Source organism: Mobula birostris, chromosome 2, assembly GCF_030028105.1.
Source record: "Mobula birostris isolate sMobBir1 chromosome 2, sMobBir1.hap1, whole genome shotgun sequence".
Lineage (NCBI taxonomy): Eukaryota > Metazoa > Chordata > Chondrichthyes > Myliobatiformes > Myliobatidae > Mobula > Mobula birostris.
In genome coordinates this window covers 2,052,295-2,077,405 of record NC_092371.1, presented here as the reverse complement: position 1 = coordinate 2,077,405, position 25,111 = coordinate 2,052,295, and the positions used below count along the sequence as shown (strand labels likewise).

Genomic DNA, 25,111 nt, shown 5'->3' with positions numbered 1-25,111 from the left:
TTCCTTCCAGGGGGTCAGTGTGGACATGGTGGAGGATTACAAATACCTGGGGATACGAATTGACAATAAACTGGACTGGTCAAGGAACACTGAGGCTGTGTACAAGAAGGGTCAGGGCTGTCTCTATTTCCTGAGGAGACTGAGGTCCTTTAACATCTGCCAGACGATGCTGAGGATGTTCTACGAGTCTGTGGTGGCCAGTGCGATCATGTTTGCTGTTGTGTGCTGGGGCAGCAGGCTGAGGGTAGCAGACACTAACAGAATCAACAAACTCATTCGTAAGGCCAGTGATGTTGTGGGGATGGAAATGGACTCTCTGACGGTGGTGTCTGAAAAGAGCATGCTGTCCAAGTTGCATGCCATGTTGGACAATGTCTCACATCCACTACATAATGTACTGGTTGGGCACAGGAGTGCATTCAGCCACAGACTCATTCCACTGAGATGCAACACAGAGCGTCATAGGAGGTCATTCCTGCCTGTGGCCACCAAACTTTACAACTCCTCCCTTGGCGGACAGAGCAGAGCAGGATCTCCCAGTGGCCACACATTTTAATTCCACATCTCATTCCCATTCTGACATGTCTATCCACAGCCTCCTCTACTGGAAAGATGAAGCCACACTCAGGTTGGAGGAACAACACCTTATATTCCGTCTGGGTAGCCTCCAACCTGATGGCATGAACATCGTCTTCTCTAACTTCTGCTAATGCCCCACCTCCCCCTCGTATCCCATCCGTTATTTATTTTTATACACACATTCTTTCTCTTTCTCTCCTTTTTCTCCCTCTGTCCCTCTGACTATACCCCTTGCCCATCCTCTGGGTTTTTCCCCCCTTCCCCCTTTTTCCTTCTTCCTGGGCCTCCTGTCCCATGATCCTCTCATATCCCTTTTGCCAATCACCTGTCCAGCTCTTGGCTCCATCCCTCCTCCTCCCGTCTTCTCCTATCATTTTGGATCTCCCCCTCCCCCTTTCAAATCTCTTACTAGCTCTTCCTTCAGTTAGTCCTGACGAAGGGTCTCGGCCTGAAACGTCGACTGTACCTCTTCCTAGAGATGCTGCCTGACCTGCTGCATTCACCAGCAACTTTGATGTGTGTTCCTTTTAAACCCTCAGTTTTTCATATAATATTCTTCATTTAGAAAATAGTCAACCCTTTCATTTCTTCTACCATACACTTCCCGACACTGTATTCCATGTGCCACTTCTTTGCTCATTCTCCTAATTTGTCTAAGTCCTCCCCAGCCTCTCTACTTCCTCAGAACTACCTACCACTCCACCTATCTTCGTATCGTCTGCAAACTTTACAACAAAGCCACCAATTCTATCATCAATGTAAACAGAATCTGTCCCAACGCAGACCCTTGTGGACAAGTCACCCTGAAATTCATTTTCTTGCAGGTATTCACAATAGGTACAAAGAAATACCAAAAATTGGTAAATATCCAATGTGCAAAATGCAAACTATGCAATACAACCCCCCCCAAAACAAATAATAATAAAGAAATGAGTAATAAATAAAATGGAGGACATGAGATATGGAATCCTTGAAAGTGAGTCCACAGGTTGTGGAATCAGTTCAGTATTGAGGTGAGCAAATTTATCCACAATGCTTCAGGAGCTTGATGATTGAAGGGTAATAATTGCTCCTGAGCCTGGTGGTGTGGGACCTAAGGCTCCTATAGCTTCTTCCCTCACAGCAGTGAGAGCGAGCATGGTCTTGATGGCTTTTTAAATGCTTTATTGAAATTGAGAGATTGCTTTGCTTTGCTTGGGTGACATTTCTAATGCTCCAGATACTTAATTATATTTCACCTGTCAATACTTGAGGAAAGTACTTAGTTTCTTTCTAAAATACAGTTTCAAATTTTAATATAGAGTATGGTATCCATGGAATTTAAATTGTGACTGAGATGACTTCTGCACTCCAAAGTTTGCTATGAGCAATTAAAAGACGAAAATCTCAGAGACTCTGTGGAACCAATGATTTCTTCTTATAACAGAAGATGGTGGTTTGAACAGGCAATTGTATTTAATTAGACTTCACTGAACATTATTTCACGAAACATCAGGGTGTAATTTGACAAGGAAATATATCCAAATGTTTTGGTAATGTTAGGCAAAGGTCAATGGTGAAATGAGTGTGATGTACTGTACCAATGAAACCTGAAAAATAAATACAGGAAACACCAAATGCCACAATCATCAAATCATGCAGAATGTGTGGGGGACTGTCAGCAGTTCAGTCTGAAAACTGTTCACTGATTGGGAAAGAGGATTTGCAGAGAGGGCTGGTGAGGTAAAGGTAAGACAACAGTCTAGTTACTCTGGTGAGATCAGAATTGCAGTGGGGAGAAGCAGTGATTGAAATCATTAACTGATTCTCCCCTCTGCAACTCTGACCTCACCCTATTAAGTACACTCTTGTGAAGACAGAGGCAGTGGGGGGCGGGGTGGGGGGGAGTGGCAATGTGTTTCTATTTAACTGGTTGTAAAAATGATATTTCATTTTTAGTTTATAAAGACCTGAATTGGAATTGGCCATCAACAATGCAGACAAAATTAATGTCCCAACAATTAAAAGGAATATTTAGATCCAACCTCATGCCTCTTTAAACAAATGCCCTTAGAAGTGCAGGCTTTTCTGCTTTGTTGATAGATACTGCATGCTGGTTTAACAATAATGCAGATGTGACGTTTGTTGCTTTCGTTTCTCACATTGCAGCTGAAGTGGTTAGACAAATCGCATGAAGCATTGCTTTCTAACTGTCAGCAAGTTGCACTGGAAAGCAGCAAGACCCGTGCAAGCATGGGACTGGTCCAGTTAGCAGTTTTCTTCCTCACTGAGAAAGGAGAACTCAATTATGGAGACGTACCTTAGTTAGTAACTCAAGCAACACATAGTAAAACAGCGCCAAAGAAGACAGCCAAGATCAATGGCAATCAAATTTAGGCCACAGCAGAACTGAATCATTTGAGGACTGTCATCGACAATCTATTCTCTTGCTTTATTATATTTTGTACCCATCACAGACAACTTCCAATTCATGTCCTCCCCAGGTAAAAGCAAGAAACAAGACTCAAGCATATAATCTATGCTGACACGCCAACTCCAGTACTGAACAAGTGCTGCAATGTCAGGAACACTGCCTCTTGCGTTTATTTTTAAATAGAAGGCCTGTCCAGATGCAGCACTTCTACAATGAGGAGGGGAGCGCTGGGTTCTCCTCAGCACAATTATCTTTCAACCAACTAACTAACATGTACTTAGATGTAATTTATTTTATATCTGCGAACATCAATTGCTTATATAAAAAACTACACTTCAAGAAATAGCATTGGCAGTGAAGCACAAAGACATCCCTAGGACGTGACTGAATACAAATTCTCTTCCATATAATCTTGGTCCATGCGACTTATTTATTTAGATACAGCACAGTAGCAGGCCCCTCTGGCCCAATGAGCCCACGCCATCCAAGTACGCCCATGTGACTAATTAACCTACTGTGGCGACCCACTTTCTGGCACACACGAACCGGCTCACAACAGCGCGCACAGGCAGAGGGCCGGCCCCAAAAAGGGCGCCAGGCCATCTTCACCAGCGGGGGAGAATCCCGCGCGCGGAAAGGGTCTGGGAATATGCATTCCCCACAGCAATCCCGCCCAAGGAGGGCGGGAACGGGAAGGCTTTAAAGCAGGCCACGAAGTTTGAATAAATCTCTTTTCATTGCAACTCTAACTCACCGACTCCGTGTGGTTATTCTAGTGCTGTGTGTAGCACACCGCTACAATTGGTGACCCTGACAGCCCAAACGATATTTGGACCAGAGATGACCGACACCGCAACTGTTCACGCAGTTTCGTTAAAACTGCCAAGCTTCTGGAAGCTGCGACCCCATTTATGGCTCGAACAAGCAGAAGCTCAATTCCATATTCGGCAGATAACCTCGGAATCCACTCGCTACTACTACGTGCTGAGCTCACTCGACCAGGAGAAAGCTGCACAAGTTGAGGAGTTTATACAGTCGCCCCCGGAGGACGGCAAATACACAGCATTCATAAGGACTTTCGGACTCTCACGGCGCGAACGAGCACGCCGCTTAATGCACCTGGATGGTTTGGGAGACAGTCAGCATTAATGAACGAGATGCTGGCCCTGGCTGAAGGACACAAACCCTGCCTCATGTTTGAGCAGGCGTTCCTAGAGCAACTGCCCGAGGACATATGCCTGCTGCTGTCCGACGCAGATTTCAGCAACCCCCGGGAGGTGGCAGCCCAAGCAGATGTGCTGTAGAATGCCAGGAAAGAGAGAGGGGCATCCGTCGCACAGATCACCAAGCCGCGTGCCCAACGACAGACCGGACCAGGCCCGGCAGCAGAGCCTACAAAACCCGGCGACGGGAGTGAGGAGCCCAACGAACAATGGTGTTTCTACCACCAGCGGTGGGGCACAGAGGCCCGCCGCTGCAGACCACCCTGCAAATTCCCAGGAAACGCCAGGGCCAGCCGCCGCTGATGGCTACGGCGGCTGGCCATCAGGACAGCCTCCTGTACGTCTGGGACAAGCAGTCAGGACGCCGCTTTTTGGTCGACACCGGAGCGGAGATCAGCGTCTTACCTCCAACGAGTTATGATATCCGCAACAGAGAACCCGGACCCACCCTGAGGGCCGCAAATGGCAGCACAATACGAACCTACGGCACCCGCACGGTGCGGCTACAGTTCAGCTCCAGCTGGTTCACGTGGAACTTCACACTGGCCACCGTGGCCCAGCCACTCCTGGGGGCGGATTTTCTACGAGCCCACAGCCTGCTGGTCGACCTGCAAGGGAAGTGATTAGTCCATGCCAAGACTTTTCAAACGTTCTCCCTGGGTGAAGCACAGTTGCCAGCCCCACACCTGGACTCCATCACGCTGTCTGACGATGAATTCACCAGGGTCCAGGCGGATTTCCCATCAGTACTGACACCGCAGTTCACGGCAACCATGCCCAGACACGGAGTACAGCACCACATCCCGACCCAGGGACCACCCCTCCACGCCCGTGCTCGAAGGCTTCCCCCGGACAAGCTCCGACTGGCGAAGGAGGAGTTCAAGAAGATGGAGGAATTGGGGATCATACGACGGTCCGACAGCCCATAGGCCTCCCCCTTTCACATGGTGCCCAAGGCAATGGGGGGCTGGAGACCATGCGGTGACTACCGCAGACTGTACGAGGCTACAACGCCAGACCGCTACCCTGTGCCGCACATTCAAGACTTCGCAGCAAACCTACACGGCGCAAGGATCTTTTCCAAGGTAGACCTCGTCCGGGGATACCATCAAATCCCTGTACATCCGGATGACATCCCCAAAACAGTACTTATCACCCCGTTCGGACTTTTCGAATTCCTCCGAATGCCGTTTGGTCTAAAGAATGCCGCACAGACTTTCCAGCGGCTAATGGACGCGGTGGGACGTGACCTGGACTTTGCATTCATCTATTTGGACGACATCCTCATAGCCAGCAGTAGTCGGCAGGAGCATCTGTCCCACCTCCGCCAGCTCTACTCCCACCTGAGCGAATTCAGCCTTACAATCAACCCAGCCAAATGCCAGTTCGGACTCGACACCATCGACTTCTTGGGCCACAGGATTACTAAAGACGGGGCAACCCCGCTGCCCACCAAGGTAGACGCGGTCCGCAACTTCCCCCGACCCAATACAATCAAAGGCCTGCAGGAATTCGTGGGTATGGTGAATTTCTACCACCATTTCCTCCCCTCAGCAGCCTGAACCATGCGCCCCCTCTTCACTCTGATGTCGGGTAAGGGCAAGGACATTACCTGGGACAAAGAGGCCGCAACCGCTTTCGTTAAAACCAAAGAAGCCTTGGCAAACACCGCGATGCTAGTGCACCCCAGAACGGATGTTCTTACTGCCCTCATGGTGGACACATCCAACACAGCGGTCGGTAGAGTGCTGGAACAACTCATCGAGGGTTGCTGGCAACCCCTGGTGTTCTTCAGCAAACACCTACGACCACCCGAACTCAAATACAGTGCTTTCGACCGGGAGCTATCGGCACTATACCTGGCAATCCGGCATTTCAGGTACTTCTTAGAAGGTAGGCCCTTCACCGCGTTCACAGACCACAAACCGCTTACCTTTGTGTTCACGAAGGTGTCCGACCCCTGGTCGTCCCGCCAGCAGCAACATCTGTCCTACATCTCCGAGTACACGACGGGCATCCGGCATGTCTCGGGAAAGGACAACGTCGTGGTGGACGCACTATCCAGACCTACCATACAGGCCCTGTCCCAGGGGTGGACTATGCAGCGCTGGCAGAGGCACAGCAGGCAGACGCTGAGATCCCCAGTTACAGGACTGCAGTCTCCGGTTTGCAGCTCCAAGACCTCCCCGTAGGCCCAGGTGAGAGGACCGTACTATGTGACGTAGCGACCGGCCAACCCCGCCCCGTCGTCCCAGCAGCCTGGCGCCGGCGGGTTTTCGAATCCATTCACAACTTAGCACACCCCTCCACCACAACAACCGTCCGGCTGGTCGCCAACAGGTTTGTGTGGCATGGACTGCGTAAACAGGTCAGTGAATGGGCCAAAACGTGCATGCAGTGCCAAACGGTCAAGGTGCATCGGCATACCAAGGCTCCGCCGCAGCGATTCGAACCCACCCGCCGGAGGTTCGACCACATTCATGTGGATATCGTGGGGCCCCTGCCAGTGTCACGAGGAGCGCGGTACCTCCTAACTATGATAGACCGGTTCACCAGATGGCCAGAGGCAGTCCCACCGACACCACCTCCGAATCCTGCGCCCGAGCACTGATCGCAACCTGGGTAGCCCGCTTCGGGGTACCGGCCCACATTACCTCCGACAGGGGCGCCCAGTTCACCTCCAGCCTGTGGTCGGCTATGGCCAGCCTTTTAGGATCGCAGCTACACCACACAACTGCCTACCACCCACAGTCGAACGGACTAGTGGAGCGCTTCCACCGTCACCTGAAATCGGCTCTCATGGCCCGCCTGGAGGGGCCTAACTGGGTGGACGAGCTTTCCTGGGTCCTGCTCGGAATCCGCACGGTGCCCAAAGAGGATCTGCACACCTCGTCGGCCGAGTTGGTGTACGGCGCACCCCTGGTAGTCCCAGGAGAGTTCATACCAGCCCCAAGGGGGCAAGAGGAAGAACCCACAGCAGTCCTGAACAGACTATGGGAGAGGCTCAGTAACCTGGCCCCCATCCCCACTGCACAGCACGGACAGAGCCCGACCTGCGTACCCAAAGACCTGCAGAACTGTAAGTTTCTTTTTGTACGACGGGGTGGACACCGGGCACCGCTACAGCGGCCCTACGAGGGGCCGTTTAAGGTGATCAGGAACAACGGGTCCACGTTCGTGCTGGACATTGGGGGGAGAGAGGAGGTTTTCACGGTGGACCGACTCGAATCGGCCCATGTGGACTTGGCGCAGCCGGTCCAGGCTCAGGCACCGCGGCGCAGGGGCAGACCTCCCAAACAGAGGCCGATCCAGACTGTGGACACTGGGGGAGGTATCGCCGGTATTGGGGGGGGGGGGTTATCTGGCGACCCACTTTCTGGCACACACGAACCGGCTCACAACCGCGCGCGCAGGCAGAGGGCCGGCCCCAAAAAGGGCGCCAGGCCATCTTCACCAGCAGGGGGAAAATCCCACGCACAGAAAGGGTCTGGGAATATGCATTCCCCACAGCAATCCCGCCCCAGGGAGGGCGGGAACGGGAAGGCTTTAAAGCAGGCCGCGAAGTTTGAATAAATCTCTTTTCATCGCAACTCTAACTCACCGACTCCGTGTGGTTATTCTAGCGCTGTGTGTAGCACACCGCTGCACTACTAGCCTGTACGTCTTTGGAATGTGTGAGGAAACCGGAGCACCCAGAGGAAACCCACGTGGTCATGGGGAGAATGTACAAACTCCTTACTGACAGTGGCAAGAATTGAACCCAGTTGGCTAGTGTTGTAGCATTACACTAACTGCTATGCTACAATGCTGAGAGACTTGTGCATATATGCCATTAAAAGAGAGTCCTCTTTTCTACAATACTCCTAAAATCGGTAAATTTTGGATGGAAAAAGAATTCAGTGGCAAAGACAAAGCAGAAACTTTCTTTCATTTCCTGCTGTTTTCACTAAAAAAAATTGTGTTTAGAAAACATTCATTGTAATAATAGAATTATAAATTATAAAAATAATAATAGCTCATATTATTATTTTTGGTGCCAGTGGAATGCAGGCAGAGCACCACCAAATGCAGTGACTTCTTTCTGCTTTCATTTGTTTTTTCTTATTGCTTAAACCATAAAAGAGAGAGAGAGTCAAGCGGAGTATGGGGTAGAGTCAGAGTGGGAACTGGAGCCTTTGACTTGAGAGGCTTCAATAAGAAGAGGCTGAGGCCAAAGAAACAAGCAAGAAGGGTCGGGTTTTCCTTTTATTATTGCTGATCTGGTCTTCGTTGCCCATAGTACAGTGCAGGCAGGATGGCAGATATGGCTCAGGAATGCTCTTCCTTTAGGATGTGGGAGTCCATGGGAATGGGATGCTCTTCCCTGCGGGAAGCTCAGCCAACTCCAGCTCATGAAAGACCACATTAAGGAGCTGGAGCTGGAGCTGGATGGAGTAAGGATCACTTGGGAGGCAGAGTGATCGATAGATAAGACTTTTGAGCAGGTGGTTACACTCAAGTGTGCAGAATTCAGGGAGTCGAAGGGTGAGCGGTGAGACAGGTAAAGAGAGAAAAAAGTCAGTGCAGAATCCCCCTGTAGCCATTCCTCTTACCAAAAGATATACCCTTCCGGTACTGATCAGCTGGATGACCTATGTTGGCAAGGCAGCAGCAGCCAGACCAGTAGCACTGTGGTCAGCTCTGAGCCTCAGAAGGGTAGGGTGAAGTCAGGCCGAGCAATAGTCATAGGGGACTTGATAGTTAGGAGGCAGCAAAAGTGATGCCAAATAGTGCGTTGTCTCCTGGGGGCTAGTGTCCAGGATATCACTTGAAGGGGAGTGAGCAGTCAGAGGTCATGGTGGGTGAAAGGGGAAAGATTTAGGGGGAATTACTTCAACTCAGAGAGTGGTGGGAATATGGAACCAGCTGCTATCTGATGTGGTAAATGCGGGCTCACTCTTAAGTTTTAAGAACAATTTGTATAAATACATGGATGGGAGAGGTCAGGAGGGTTATAGACTAGGTGCCGGTCAATGGGACTAACCGAATAAAGTTTTGGCACAGACTAGAAGGGCCGAATGGCCTGTTTTCTGTGCTGTAATGTTCTATGGTTCTATGAAAAGCAAGAGGTTCAAAAACAAGCAAATCAGAAGATGATCTTTATACTGAAACACAAGACAATCTACTTATGGAGCATGTTTTGGTGATTTGGTAATATATGATTCAAGTTTTGGATGCTTGATGAAAATATATTTGATTTGCTCTTTTGTAAATACGTAGATAAATATTTAAAATTTAAAATGTAGAACATCTTGTAATAATTTTAAAAGACATCAAGGACCCCCAGCATCCAGGCCACGCTCTGGTCTTGCTGCTGCGATCGGGAAGGAGGTACAGCAGCCTTAGGTCCCACATTTCCAGATTCAGGAATCATCAGGCTCCTGAACCAGTGGGGTTAGTTTTACTCACCACAACACTGTACTGATTCCACAAACTATGGACTTCCTTTCAAGGGCTCTACAACTCATGCTCTCACCCCCCAACATAGATAAACACACACACACACACACACACACACACACACACACACACGAAACAATAATAAATAAATAATATGATAAAATTTGTTTTCTTTTTGTATTTGCAGAGTTTATTTTTTGCTGCTTGTCTGTCTTTGCTGTTTTTCATTGATTCTGTTCTACTTCTTTGTTCTTGATTAATTTATTGAGATACAGCAGAGCAGGCCTTCCAGTCCTTTGAGCTGCACCACTCAGCAATCTCCCAATTTAATCCCAGCCTAATCACAGGACAGTTTACAATGACCAATCAATCTACCATCTAGTACTGGAGTGTGGGAGGAAACTGGAGCATCCGGAGGAAACCAACACGATCATGGGGTGAACAGACAAACTCCTTACAGGCAGAGGAGGTCCGCAAGAAATGAATCTCAGGGTAGTATATTGCAACATTTATGTACTTTGATAGACATGGTAGGATGGCATTCCGAAAAACATTGTTTTTAAGAAATAATTTACATTTAGAAATCTTTGGCTTCCTATAGATATGAGTTTTGAAATTGGAGTACACATTCTCCTTGGAGAACAGAGTACCACAAAGGGAACCAATTCTGTACTCTCAGAGGAAGAGCAGCTACTGCCTTAGTGCTGATTTCTGCACATTTGTCATGGGAGTGTGTTTCTATACATAGCTAGGGGACATAATAAAACAAACAAAAAGTTATTATGCTGCGAATGTGCAGTTAATGAACCCACAATCTATTATTCTTCAGCTCTGTCTCAAACATTATGCACTCCCTCTGGGCCCAAAGACTGTCAAAGTCATGGCTAAATGCGCCCAAGTGCATGTAATATAAAACTACAAGCATCATTTGTACACAATATTCCAGTAAGTAAGCTTACAGAGTAGTACGCTGTCCCAATGTAGGTTATCTATGCTTGATATTTTGTTGCATATAATAAACCAAAAATATCTTTTCCTGAAACACAATGCCATGCAAGAGACAGTAGATATTTCTAATGAAAAACTCAAAGATTAAATGAGACTCACTTAAGGGTTGGAAAAATAATATATATCAAGCATTTACTGAAGAATTAACCTCTATCCAGTTATTATATCACAACAGCCAAAGAATGCAACAAAATCCAGTCCCAATTTAAAGAATTAATTCATTGAAATGCTCTTCAAATATTGCAGCAAGCTTGAGCAGTTTGAATTTGCTAAGTTACTGTTTGCAGATAATATGCGCTTAAACACCAACCAGGAGCAAGATAAACTCATTTTAAATATATAAAATGACATTTTATACAAATAGAACTTTATTTATAGATTAAACATAAGACATTCTGCCTGATGAAGGGTCTTAGCTCGAAACATCGACTCTTTATCCCTCTCCATAGATGCTGCCTGATCTGCTGCATTTTGTGTGTGTTACACTCTATTTAAAAATTCAAGTCAACCTAATGGCTCAATCCCTGATTTTTCAAACTATTAATCCCACTTTGTTTGCAAATACTATCCCAGCTGACAACATAAAGTGCATTAATGGTTACGTGCCCAAATGACCCCACAAAATCACAAATTACCAAGCTAAAGTACAAGTAGATTATGAAGATCTATTAAATAATCTCTATTAATCCGTATTCAGCTAATTTGATTAGGTTATAAAATGTTCATATCAGAGATAGCAGACGTATTAGAATTAAACCGAACACAATGTTCTTTTCAATGGCAAACAAGGGCATTTCCACAACTGTACTCGGACCTCTAGGTAGAGGCCAATAATTTGAGCACCCTGCTGCAGCCAAAAAATTCCTTCAAATTTCCGACTGAAAACCTTAGAGAGGTTAGGCTGGCCACTGAGACAGAGCACGTGAATCAACCTGTACAATTGCCTCAAATGCTGGATCACAGAATCAAATGAGCTCCTCAAAATGAGGCAGGTGTGCTCGGCAGTTTTCATCCACACAACTGCATTTAACTTGTTTTCGAGAATTATAGATCAAAACATTCATCCAATACCTTCTATACACCCAATTCAATATGCACAAATAAAAATGATTGAAAAAAATGATAGTCCTCCCAAATGAGGAAAAATTCTTAAACGCCATTTAGACAGGCACATGAACATGCAGTGAATGGAGGGATATGGATCATGTGCAGGTAAATGGGATCAGATTAATTTGGCATCATGGTTAGCACAGACATTGTGGGCTGAAGGGCCTCTTCTAGCATAACATCTTCTACTGCAATATTAATACAGACAACAATCCGATGAATAAAATGTCACACTCTGGAATCACTGCCATATCATATCAAGCTGCAGCAATAGCCCCAAGCTGCAAAGAACATGTATAAAGTTAGGACATTCATTTTTGCCCTGATGCGAATATGCACTGTCAAAGTATGGCAATGTAGACTAACATTGATGAGCTCGAGGGAGAAATGTTTGTTCTTCTCAACAAGGGTAGAATTATTTATTATAGGAAAATATGGCATTTGTGGGCAGCTGTTCAACCAATAGAAGCATTTAGAATTAATGGCTTATATGCTGAACACTTTCACTCATACCTCTCAAGATATGTCGAACCACTTTGGTCGAACCACCTCGCATATTCAGAATCTGGTGCACACGCTGCTTTATCTAAAAACAAGCACAAACAATCTCAGTACATTCCCTCCCCAGTTACAACTTGCTATCCAGTGCACTACTGTTCAAATCATCTTACTTTTCAATGAACATATCAAATAATTCTTAAATTTGTGAACAAGAAAAGTTACCAGGTGTCAAAGCTGTGTAAATATTGTTCTAAAATAGTTTTCTTATTGCTGGCATGTAATAGCTGTGATACTGGTTGGATGAAAGTAGAAAAGATGAATGTGCTTCAGGTGAGTCAGATACCCAAGAAGTTGAAAAACTGGAATCTTACTGGAGGAGTAGGCTAATGGTTGTATCATCCTTAATGATTCCACTCTCAAACTTACAGAAATCTTACGGAATGAGCTGAACCCATTTAACAAAGAGTGATGAATTTCACAGTTTGAAGCACAATTCCAATTAAGGATAAATCCAGAAAATAAATGTGCACAGACAAAATTCAAAACATTTGTGCCTCATAAGTGCTTGTTAAGCACACTTGATTGTAGTTTCAGTTTTCCAGGGTTCACATGAAACAATGTATATGATCAATAACTTTCAAAAGTCAGCCTCAATTTCCCCATATACCATCAGCAATAAAAATGCACTCATCACAGATATATTTGGGTATGAAGAATTCTTAGTGAATAGATTTTGAAATCACCTGAGGGATTCCAGCACTGCAGGTCTCCACCATGATGTAACAAACTAACTGAAGGACGAACAGGCCAGCATCCAAACGCCTCAGGTAAAATTCATCTTCCATATCATCATCAATTATTTCCCCTTGACGGACCATATCCTGGATAAACAAGGATAATAGCATAAACAAGAGTTTAGCATTTTCACTGACAGCAACAAAAACTGGAATTAACTGACTGACAAAATCAAAAGGAAGAGGCCTACCTCAGCAGCTTAAAATTATAAAAAAGGAGAGATTTAATTTTTTTTAAAACATCAAATATGTCAAAACTAAAAGTCAATCAATACCAAGATAAATGGTTATTTTCAACCATACTTGGTAAGCTGCAGTAAAGGAATTTTTGTTTTGAGTAGTTTGATTCTTTCTAATTTAAAGGGAGAATACTTTCTTCACACTTTTTTTTTGGAAAAAAAGGCAAATTATACATATCTACCTATAATATGGTATATTTAAAAATACCCAACATTAGTTGGCTTTCATGGAAATTATGAGCATATTTCAAAAATAATTATTGGTTAAGACACACTGTGAGAACTTCCAAGATTATCATGGGCATCTAAGAAAGTAAGCATACTTACACACTTCAAAAGCCAGTACACATTTACAGGAAAAACACACACAAAATGCTGGAGGAACTCAGCAGGCCAGGCAGCATCTATGGAAAAAAAGTACAGTCGACATTTTGGGCTGAAACCCTTTTGCAGGACTGAAGAGAAAAAAACTGAGATGTAGATTTGAAAAGTGGGGGGAGGGGAGAGAGAAATGCCAGGCAATAAGTGAAACTTGGAGGTAGGGATGAAGCAAAGAGCTAGGAAGTTGATTGATGAAAGAGACAGAAGGCCATGGAAGAAAGAAGAAAGGGAATGGGAAGTGGAATTAAAATGGGCGGCCACTGGCAGATCCCGCTTGTTCTGGCGGACGGAGCATAGATGTTCGGCAAAGCGGTCTCCCAATCTACATCGGGTCTCCAATATACAACAGCCAACACTGAGAGCACCAAACACAGTACATGACCCCAACAGACTCACAGGTGAAGTGTCGCCTCACCTGGAAGGACTATTTGGGACCCTGAATGGTACTGAGGGAGGAGGTGTAGGGGCAGCTGTTCACCCATTTTAATTCCACTTTCCATTTCCATTCCGCTATGTCCATCCATGGCCTCCTCCAGTATTTTGTGTGTGTTGCTCTGGATTTCCAGCATCTGCAGATTTTTTTTGTTTGTTAACATTTACAGGAATTCAGAATTGATCATTTTCGGATGTAAACAGGTATATATCAGTCTTTGCCTCTTCAATGCAGTGATTGTACCCGAATCCACCACTTCCTCTGGCAGCTCATTGGTCCATCATGTCCACGCCAACTGTTTTGCCCACTCTAATCATATTTTCCACATTAGTTCTTGTACTCTTCTATGCCTTGCCTATTGAAGTTCCTGTCGAAATGGCTCATAAATGTTGTGATTGTACCCATTCCATCACCTCCTCTGGCAGACCAATCACGAACATCAGTTATTATGTGCAATTATTTCCCCCGTTACTTAAGGTAGTTACAGCCAGGGTGTTAATGGGGACAAGCTCCCACTACCTATAAAGTGCTCTCAATGGCATGTGCCTTAAACAGCCTCTAACAACCAAGTCCAGCTCCTGACCTTTATGTGTGGCTTGGCTACTAAACCTGGCAGAGCTGTTTCTACCGAAGGAGAAGCGGCAAAGATGGGTTACTAGTGCCTTAAAACTAGTCGCTTTGGGCAGAGGCGGCTCGTCAACCATGGTTAGCAGCTCACCTAGGAGAAGGGAAAACTGCCCTCAATCCTCCACTCTCTTGTGGCTATACCCGCTCACAGGGCAGGCTTCAGGAGTAAACCCCCAGGGAAAAATCCGGAGTTGGAGTCCTGTAGGCAGTCCTACATTGAGTTCAATGCTGACTGGCAACTCCTGCAACACTGCTGGTACTGAACTTTATTGGTCTCTGCTGTTCTTTTGGGTTCATCAGATGTGTGGTGAGGGGAAGCCTCCATATTATACTGCTCAGGTTTGCCTATCTAGACAGCTAGGACACAACATCCGTGGCTGACCCTGATTGACGAAGGCCTCACAAATATTCCCTTGTCAAATTCCTCCTTCAGACCTTACACTAATTGTTTATCATATCTCTACCATGACAAAAAGATTTTAATTACTTACCCTAACTATTCCTCTTAACTTTGTATATCTCTATCAGGTCACCTCTTTTGTTTCCTCCAGGGATAACAAACCCAGTCTAATCAATCTCTCTCCATTAGTGAAATCCTCCAATCCAGGCAACATCCTGGTGAATCTTTTCTGCATTTTCTTCAGCATAATTACCTTCCTCCTATAATATGGCCAGATCTCTACACAGTACTCCCTGTGCAGCCAAACAAGTGTTTATAGTTATGATATAACATTCTAACAGTTAAATTCTATGCATTAAGCTTCTGTCTACGTGGCTTGCTACTTTCAGGGATCTCTTTACTATCTGCTTTCAATTAATTAGTAACTCTTAAACATTTTGCCTTGAGAGAAAATAAACAAATTAGCTGAATTTACGGATTTCTCCTCACTTAAAATATTGTTACTTTTATGGAGGTATGACTGAGCAAAGGACTATCATAAGATCCAGTCAAAATAGCAATTTCAACATGTTTAAAAACCAATTAAAACAGTTTTTGTAAAATGAAAAATACTAAAATACTGAAAAATGAATGATAAAAACTGAAATAAACGCTAAATTTGAAATTGAGGTGATTGATGGTAGGTAGGGAGTTAACAAGAAATATTCAGTAGGTTATGCCTCAAATCTTCCCACTTAAAGATCGCATGGATGAACTACAACAATTGTTCATCCCAGTTTGGCAAAAGAATAAATCAAGGAAGGTACTGCACCCGTGGCTGACAAGGGAAATTAGGGATAGTATCAATTCCAAAGAAGAAGCATACAAATTAGCCAGAAAAAGTGGCTCACCTGAGGACTGGGAGAAATTCAGAGTTCAGCAGAGGAGGACAAAGGGCTTAATTAGGAAGGGGAAAAAAAATTATGAGAGAAAACTGGCAGGGAACATAAAAACTGACTATAAAAGCTTTTATAGATATGTGAAAAGAAAAAGATTGGTTAAGACAAATGTAGGTCCCCTACAGACAGAAACAGGTGAATTGATTATGGGGAGCAAGGACGTGGCAGACCAATTGAATATTTCTTTGGTTCTGTCTTCACTAAGGAGGACATAAATAATCTTCCAGAAATAGTAGGGGACAGAGGGTCCAGTGAGATGGAGGAACTGAGGGAAATACATGTTAGTAGGGAAGTGGTGTTAGGTAAATTGAAGGGATTAAAGGCAGATAAATCCCCAGGGCCAGATGGTCTGCATCCCAGAGTGCTTAAGGAAGTAGCCCAAGAAATAGTGGATGCATTAGTGATAATTTTTCAAAACTCTTTAGATTCTGGACTAGTTCCTGAGAATTGGAGGGTGGCTAATGTAACCCCACTTTTTAAAAAAGGAGGGAGAGAGAAACCGGGGAATTATAGACTGGTTAACCTAACATCGGTGGTAGGGAAACTGCTAGAGTCAGTTATCAAAGATGTGATAACAGTACATTTGGAAAGCGGTGAAATCATCAGACAAAGTCAGCATGAATTTGTGAAAGGAAAATCATGTCTGACGAATCTCATAGAATTTTTTGAGGATGTAACTAGTAGAGTGGATAGGGGAGAACCAGTGGATGTGGTATATTTGGATTTTCAAAAGGCTTTTGACAAGGTCCCACACAGGAGATTAGTGTGCAAACTTAAAGCACACGGTATTGGGGGTAAGGTATTGATGTGGATAGAGAATTGGTTGGCAGACAGGAAGCAAAGAGTGGGAATAAACGGGACCTTTTCAGAATGGCAGGCAGTGACTAGTGGGGTACCGCAAGGCTCAGTGCTGGGACCCCAGTTGTTTACAATATATATTAATGACTTGGATGAGGGAATTAAATGCAGCATCTCCAAGTTTGCGGATGACACGAAGCTGGGCAGCAGTGTTAGCTGTGAGGAGGATGCTAAGAGGATGCAGGGTGACTTGGACAGGTTAGGCGAGTGGGCAAATTCATGGCAGATGCAATTTAATGTGGATAAATGTGAAGTTATCCACTTTGGTGGCAAAAACAGGAAAACAGATTATTATCTGAATGGTGGCCGATTAGGAAAAGGGGAGGTGCAACGAGACCTGGGTGTCATTATACACCAGTCATTGAAAGTGGGCATGCAGGTACAGCAGGCAGTGAAAAAGGCGAATGGTATGCTGGCATTTATAGCGAGAGGATTCGAGTACAGGAGCAGGGAAGTACTACTGCAGTTGTACAAGGCCTTGGTGAGACCACACCTGGAGTATTGTGTGCAGTTTTGGTCCCCTAATCTGAGGAAAGACATCCTTGCCATAGAGGGAGTACAAAGAAGGTTCACCAGATTGATTCCTGGGATGGCAGGACTTTCATATGATGAAAGACTGGATGAACCAGGCTTATACTCGTTGGAATTTAGAAGATTGAGGGGGGATCTCATTGAAACGTATAAAATCCTAAAGGGATTGGACAGGCTAGATGCAGGAAGATTGTTCCCGATGTTGGGGAAGTCCAGAACGAGGGGTCACAGTTTGAGGATAAAGGGGAAGCTTTTTAGGACCGAGATTAGGAAAAACTTCTTCACACAGAGAGTGGTGAATCTGTGGAATTCTCTGCCACAGGAAGCAGTTGAGGCCGGTTCATTGGCTATATTTAAGAGGGAGTTAGATATGGCCCTTGTGGCTAAAGGGATCACGGGGTATGGAGGGAAGGCTGGTGCAGGGTTCTGAGTTGGATGATCAGCCATGATCATACTAAATGGCGGTGCAGGCTCGAAGGGCCGAATGGCGTACTCCTGCACCTATTTTCTATGTTTCTATGTTAATAAAGAACAGTTAAACATAGGCAAAAGACCGAAAAGGGTTCAAAGGTTAATTTATTATCAAAGTATACAACTCTGAAATTCTTCTTCTCCAGACAGCCACAAAACCAAGAAAGAAAGGCAGTACGAACATCAACCCCCAAATCCCTCCCCCCACACAAAAAAAACAAACAAAAATGTTACTGATACTTCGACCCTTCCCTGCACACACAAAACAAAAGATTGGGCAAAAAAACAGAATATAAAATACTATAAGACAGGAAAAAAGTCTATAATTCAAGTCTATATCCAAAATGCAGAAAACCTACGTAACATTCTCTGGCAGGCCATACAGGCTTCCCTCTTTGGCAGCATAGCAATCTCACCAGCGATCAAAAGATATTTTCTTTAAAAAAACGTACTTGGCCTAAAATTTAATTGCATAGTTGTTTTTCTCGCAGCAGTGCAATCCCATTGTACACCATTTAGGTTATGAAACATGATAGTTACTTGATGGATTGTATCTTCCTGACTCCATACGCATCAAAAGAAAGTAGCATAGGTAGTATAACATCAATCATCTAAACATGTTCATTTGATGGCAAATCAGGCCACATTTAAAATCGTAACACACAGTACAGCATTAAATACGTGAAGAATACCAGATCTGAACAAGAAGAACATTACTCTCTCTTCACTACCTTGACTTATTGCCCAGCTGATGGATTCATACCTGACTAGAAGTGTACTTGCAATTGCACTGAGGAGATTGTATTTATGGGTGAAGGCAATGGTTAGGTTTCACTATTAGAGGTTTCATGACTTGCAGACAACCAGGAACAGGAAGTCTGGACAAATTGTAACGTACAGTAATGTATCTACAAACTAAGAATTTCAAAACAGAGTCTGACATCGTGCTAGCTGGACTTCACAATATTTGAAGCTGAAGGACAAAATGTCTCTGAATTCTTGGCTTCAACATCAGTGGCAGATTCCAGATTTTACAGAATACAGTCCACAGCTGCATTTCAGAGATTACAGAGGAATGGCAGTTCTGGGAAGGGAATTCTTCCCTTTTACTTCAAGCAGATAACATCAAGTAGCGTAGGAGCATGAGTCTGCCCAATCTGTAGGCTTCGTGAAGGTTCAGTATATGGCAGAAGGCATCCTAATAGTCAGTGCATCGCCCAGGAATCTTGCACAACTTCTTTATTCTAAGGCCATCTATTGTGCACATAAAATTTCAGCTTTCTTATCAGACTGATAGATTGCACTTGTAAACATTGACTTAACCCTAAATCCACAGACTCAGTGGCTCTTGAATCTGGTTGCGCAACCAAAGGGAACTCTGACAGATTGGGGGAAGTCTTGCAAGATTTCTCATTCTGTGATGTTGAATAACTGCATTACTTTGCTACACTGCAGAGACATTTGGATTCTGTTGTTTTCATTTTCGTTACTGTGAGCAAACTGGAAATCAGCCTGGTTAAAATCATTGACTTCCATTTTAAAAATGAAGGTCTGTCATTGTGGTTGGAAAAATTGCAAGGACACATGCAAGGCGGATTACTTTGTATCAGGCAAGATCTCAATAGGCTTTTTTTCTCCTCTAGACTTCATATTTTATTTTATCTTATGATTGTGGTCAAAAAGTGTGACAGTTTTCTCCTGAACAGTGAATATTGAATTATCATTGCAGTGTGAATGGGTAACCCTGAACTTTGTTACAACCAACATTGCTTATGACTCCTTTCCATGGTGTTAGACAATTACTAACAAAAGTCGCACTTTATTCTTATCAGTAATTCTATTTTGATCACCCCATGCAAATGTCTTCATGAAATGCCAGTCGAATTTTGTTAAGCTCCTAAGATCAAATGCAACTAACTAGTTGTTAAGTCAGAGATTACCATAAAGGTTTGCAAGAAATGCATAAAGGTTTTGCTAATACATACATGTTTTTCTCCTTCAATCTTCTTGTCAGCTATCTGCACAGCTTCCAGATACTTAAAATGCAGCTCCATCAGTCGATCGACCTGTAAGAAACATAAATAGCTATCAATCAATGACCACACAAGCCTGCAATATGCAAGAACCCAATTTAGCTGGTTCCTATTGAGGACAGCAGTTCATGACTAGATGCAGCCTTGGCTGAAGGAAACAACCAGATGTTATAGGTGTGAATTTATTGTGACAGTGCAGCATGTGCTGGCAATGTACAAATTGCAAACCAATTTCAGCTTTTTTCTCGACTGAGTCCCATAATAACGTGACCACAGGAAGTGATGAAGTGGATGATTAAGTTTCAGCAATCTACCTTGGCCCGAGGAAAATATTAACACCGTCAAGGAATTTCTGTAGCAGTGACAGCACTGATTCAGACCTTCAACTTGGGCAATAGAACTGTGTTGGCTTTATTAATTATTAAAACATTTTGTGAGAGTTAGGAAGCAGAAACAAAAGAAGACATAGGGAGGAAGGAAGACCCCCAGGTGGGGTACGTCCTCAACTATGCACATAATGGATAGTCTTTTGAAATTCTTGCCCATATCCATTTCATACTCAACACCAAAATGGCCTAATTCTGCTCCTATGTCTTATGGCCTCATGTTAATTTGCTCAATACAAACTGGCACTGATGGTATAAATTGCCATTATTTCAGTGTTGAACCAGACAACATTGTGTTTTAATGACATAAAGAAAACTAAATAAAGCCAGATAAGAAATGCTCCTTTAAAACAACTTGCAAAAGCTTATCTTAAGAATTAGTAGGGTAAAAATTTCAGCCCCTGATCTTCTATTAATACTAGGAACAAGCACCAGATCAATTATTACTATGTTACAGCAAATCACCTAGTAATGTGTGACTACATTTCAAACATACTGTCAAAACAATGTACGCAGTTAGCATTTATGCACACATAAATAATAATACCATTATATCTAAAAGTGCAGTGTAATGACCATCTGTTAAAGGTCTTTTTCATTTGATATTCACCCACTTCACAGATTGCTCATTTCTGTTGGTAATATGCAGTTTTAAGAGAAACTACCCTTTCAAAGATGAAGAACGATAAGATGATGCAAAGTAGATTAGATCACGTCTCTTTCAGTACTGAGGTGTACAGGAATATAAACAAGGAAATCAGGAAGCACTGCTGTTGAAAGGTCCACAAATATATTCAAACATGTCAACACGTTCCTTGTTTTTAATAGGCATCCGTTAGTCTCATGAGACCATGGATTTGCGCCCTGGAAGGTTTTCAGGGTGCAGGCCTGGGCAAGGTTGTATGGAAGACCGGCAGTTGCCCATGCTGCAAATCTCCCCTCTCCACGGCACCGATGTTGTCCAAGGCAAGGGCATTAGGACCTATACAGCTTGGCACTGGTGTCGTTGCACAGCAACGTGTGGTTAAGTGTCTTGCTCAAGGACACACACACTGCCTCAGCCAAGGCTCGAACTAGCAACCTTCAATTCACTAGACGAACGCCTTAACCACTTGGTCACGTGCCAACAAGTCAATAAATTCTTAAGAATACATCCATTTCATTATTAAAGATTGGAAGGAGCTAAATACAATTACCATAGGATCATAAAATACAAGAGCAGAATTAGGTAATTTGGGCCATTGAGTCTGCTCCGCCATTTTATCATGGCTGATCCAATTTTCCTCTCGACTTTCTGCGACACACACAAAATGATGGAGGAACTTAGCAGGCCAGGCAGCATCTAGGAAAAGAGTACAGTTGACGTTTCTGGCCGAAACACTTTGGCAGGACTGGAGAAAAAAGGCTGAGGAGTAGCTTTAAAAGGTGTGGGGAGGGAAGAGAGAAACACAAGGTGATAGGTGAAACCTGAAGGGGGAGGGGATGAAGTAAAGAGCTGGGAAACAAATTGGTAAAAGAGACAGAAGGCCATGGAAGAAAGAAAAGGGGTAGGAGCACCAGAGGGAGGCGATGGACGGGCAAGGAGATAAAGCGAGAGAGGGAAAAAGGGATGTGAAATGGTGAAGGAGAGTGGGGTGGGAGGGTGGGGGCATTAGCGAAAGATAGAGAAGTCAATGTTCATGCCATCAGGTTGGAGGCTACCCAAACGGAATACAAGGTGTTGTTCCTCCAACTTAAGCATGACCTCATCACGACAGTGGAGGAGGACAAGGACAGACATATTGGAATGGGAATGGGAAGTGGAATTAAAATGGGTGGCCATTGGAAGATCCCGCTTTTCAGGTGGATGGGGCCTAGGTGTTCGGCAAAGCAGTCTCCCAATCTACATCGGGTCTCACCGATATATGAAGCCACACTGGGAGCACCAGTATATGACCCCAACAGACTGAGAGGTTAAGTGTTGCCTCACCTGGAAGGACTGTTTAGGACCTTGATTGGTAGTGAGCGAGGAGGTGTAGGAGCAGGTGTAGCACTTGTTCCGCTTGCAAGGATAAGTGCCAGGTGGGAGATCAGTAGGGAGGGACGAACAGGCAATGGAGTTGAGTAGGGAGCGATCCCTGCGGAAAGCGGAAAGTTGGGGGCGTAGGTGGAGGGAGAGAGGGAAAGATGTGCTTGGTGGTGGGATCCCGTTGGAGATGGCAGAAGTTTCAGAGAATCATGTGCTGGATGCAGAGGTTGATGGGGTGGTAGGTGAGGACAAGAAGAACCCTATCCTTGGTAGGGTGGCGGGAGGATGGAGTAAGAGCAGTACACAACATCAACTAGTTCTCCTTTGTCTATCCTGCTTGCTACTTCTTCAAAGACTTTCACAGATCTGTCCAGCAAAATTTTCCCTTGACGAAACCATATTCACTATGGCCTATTTTATCATTTGGCTCCAAGTACCCTGAGTCCTCATCCTTAATAATCGACTCCAACACTTTTCCAACCACTAAGGTCAGACTAGCTGGCCTATAGTTTCCTTTCTTCTGACTCTCTCCTTCTAGAAGAGTGGAGTGACATTTGCAATTTTCCAGTCTTCCAGAACCATCCAGAATCCAGTGATTCTTGAAAGATCATTACTAATTCTTCCACAATCTCTTCAGCCATGTCTTTCAGAACCCTGGGTGTACACCATCTGGTCCAGCTAACTTTTCTACCTTCAGACCTTTCAGTTTCCCAAGAACCTTCTCTCTAGTTATGGTAACTTCACACATTTCATGAACCCTGACATTTGGAACTTCCACTATACTGCTACTGTATTTTACAGTGAAGACTGAAGCAAAATACTTGTTCAGGGTGTCTGCCATTTCATTGTCCCCCATTACTACCTCTCCAGCATCGTTATCCAGCATTCTGATATCTACTCTTGCTTCTCTTTTACACTTTATGTATCTGAAGAAACATTTGGTATCCTCTTTAATATTATTGGATAGCTTATTTCTGTATTCCATCTCTACTTTCATAATGACGTTTTTAGTTGCCTTCTGTTGGTTTTTAAAAGCTTCCAAATCTTCTAATTTCCCACTAATTTTTGCTCAATTATATGCCCTTTTTTTGATACTTACGTTGACCTTGACTTCCCTTGTTAGCCACGGTTATGCCTTTTTGCCTTTAGAATACTCTTTTGTCTTTGGGATATATATATCCTGTACTTTCCGAATTGCTTTCAGAAATTCTAGCTATTGTTGCTCTGCCATCATCCCTGCCAGTGTTATTTTCTGATCAATTCTAGCCAACTCCTCTCTCATGTAATTCCCTATACTTCACTGTAATACAGATACATCTGACTTAAGTTGTCTTTCTCAAATTTCTGGTTGAATCATTTACCCCAAAGGTTCTTTTACCTTAAACTCATTGATCAATTCTGGTTCATTGCACAGCACCCAATCCAGAATAGCTGATTCTCTCGTAGGCTCAACTACGAGTTGCTCTAAAAAGCATAGGCACTCTAGAAACCCCCCCTCCTGGAATCCAGCACCAACCTGATTTTCCTCATCTACCTGCATATTGAAGTCCCCCATGATTATTGTGATATTTCCCTTTTGGCATGCATTTTCTATCTCGCATTGTAATTTGTACACCACGTCCTTAGTACTGTTTGGGATCTGTATACAACTCCCATCAGGGTCTTTTTACACTTGCAGTTCCTTAGCTTTATCTACAATGATTCAGCACCTTCTGATCTTTCTAATGACTTGATTTCATTTTTTACCAACAGAACAATGCCACCCTTCTGCCTTCCTGCCCGTATGTGTGTCCTTGGACATTAAGCTCCCAGCTTTAATCTTCTTTCAGCCATGATTCAGTGATACCTACATCATACCTGCCAATCTGTAACTGTGCTGCAAGTTCATCACCTTCTTCTGTATACTGTGCACATTCAAATATACCACCTTCAGTCCTGTTTTCAATTTTGTCTGCCTTTTTTATTGCAACTCTGCAAAGTTTCAATTTGTTGAATGTGGTTATACATTCACAGACAAAAAGGGCAATATTGATTATAGAACTTGGAAAAAAGATAATTCAAGACAAAAACGTTGGTGGGCCCTGCTAATACCAAGAGGATTTAAAGTAAAAAATGTACTGTACAAAAACAATACTGTGAGTATATCTCAGAAGTATTTATGGTTTATAAAGCCTAAAGTATTAAAAAAAATCCTAGAAATTCAGTTTTGAATATTTGGTAAGTAGGCTGGCACCTGCTTTGAACTGAGGAATCCTGAAGAAAATTAATATTAAATAATTTCTCGTGAGTTTTGAGTTATATTGAATAGGTGTTTTTAGTTATTACATTTAATTTTACTTATTTGGCTCTGGATTCTGCTAAAAACTCTATGGTAACATAGAGTAATTCTCCTGGTTAAGCAGCAAGTTGCTCCATGCATCCACAATCAAGTGTTTTCAGCAAAAGGTATACCATTCAAATTGACCTTTTGTTCTGGAGCATGCTTGGCTTCTTAAGTGTTGCAACTGTATCTATCCAGGACATAATGGGAGTTCCAGTGCACTCCTTTTAAGCCATTCATATTATGAACAAGGATTGAGTGACTGCACTATAGCCATTGTGTTGTTTTTAATTAAGTTGGCTTGCCCACAGTAGGTAAAATGTGGTTGTAGATGGGTCATATTCTGCATGGAGGTTGGTGATCAGTGGTGTGCTTCAGGGATCTGTTCCGGGACCCCTTCTCTTTGTGATTTTTATAAATGA

General features: G+C 43.9%; 1 protein-coding gene across 1 annotated transcript in view; it reads right to left on the bottom strand.

The window, feature by feature from the left end:
- ctnnbl1 (catenin, beta like 1) overlaps positions 1 to 25,111 on the bottom strand; it is a 255,909-nt gene that overhangs the window by 28,604 nt on the left and 202,194 nt on the right. Inside the window, exons 13-15 of the mRNA XM_072280851.1 lie at positions 19,928 to 20,008; positions 13,014 to 13,151; positions 12,283 to 12,355 (exon numbers count right to left, since the gene is read on the bottom strand). Coding sequence (XP_072136952.1) covers positions 12,283 to 12,355; positions 13,014 to 13,151; positions 19,928 to 20,008 — 292 coding nt within the window. The remainder of the gene's footprint in view (positions 1 to 12,282; positions 12,356 to 13,013; positions 13,152 to 19,927; positions 20,009 to 25,111) is intronic.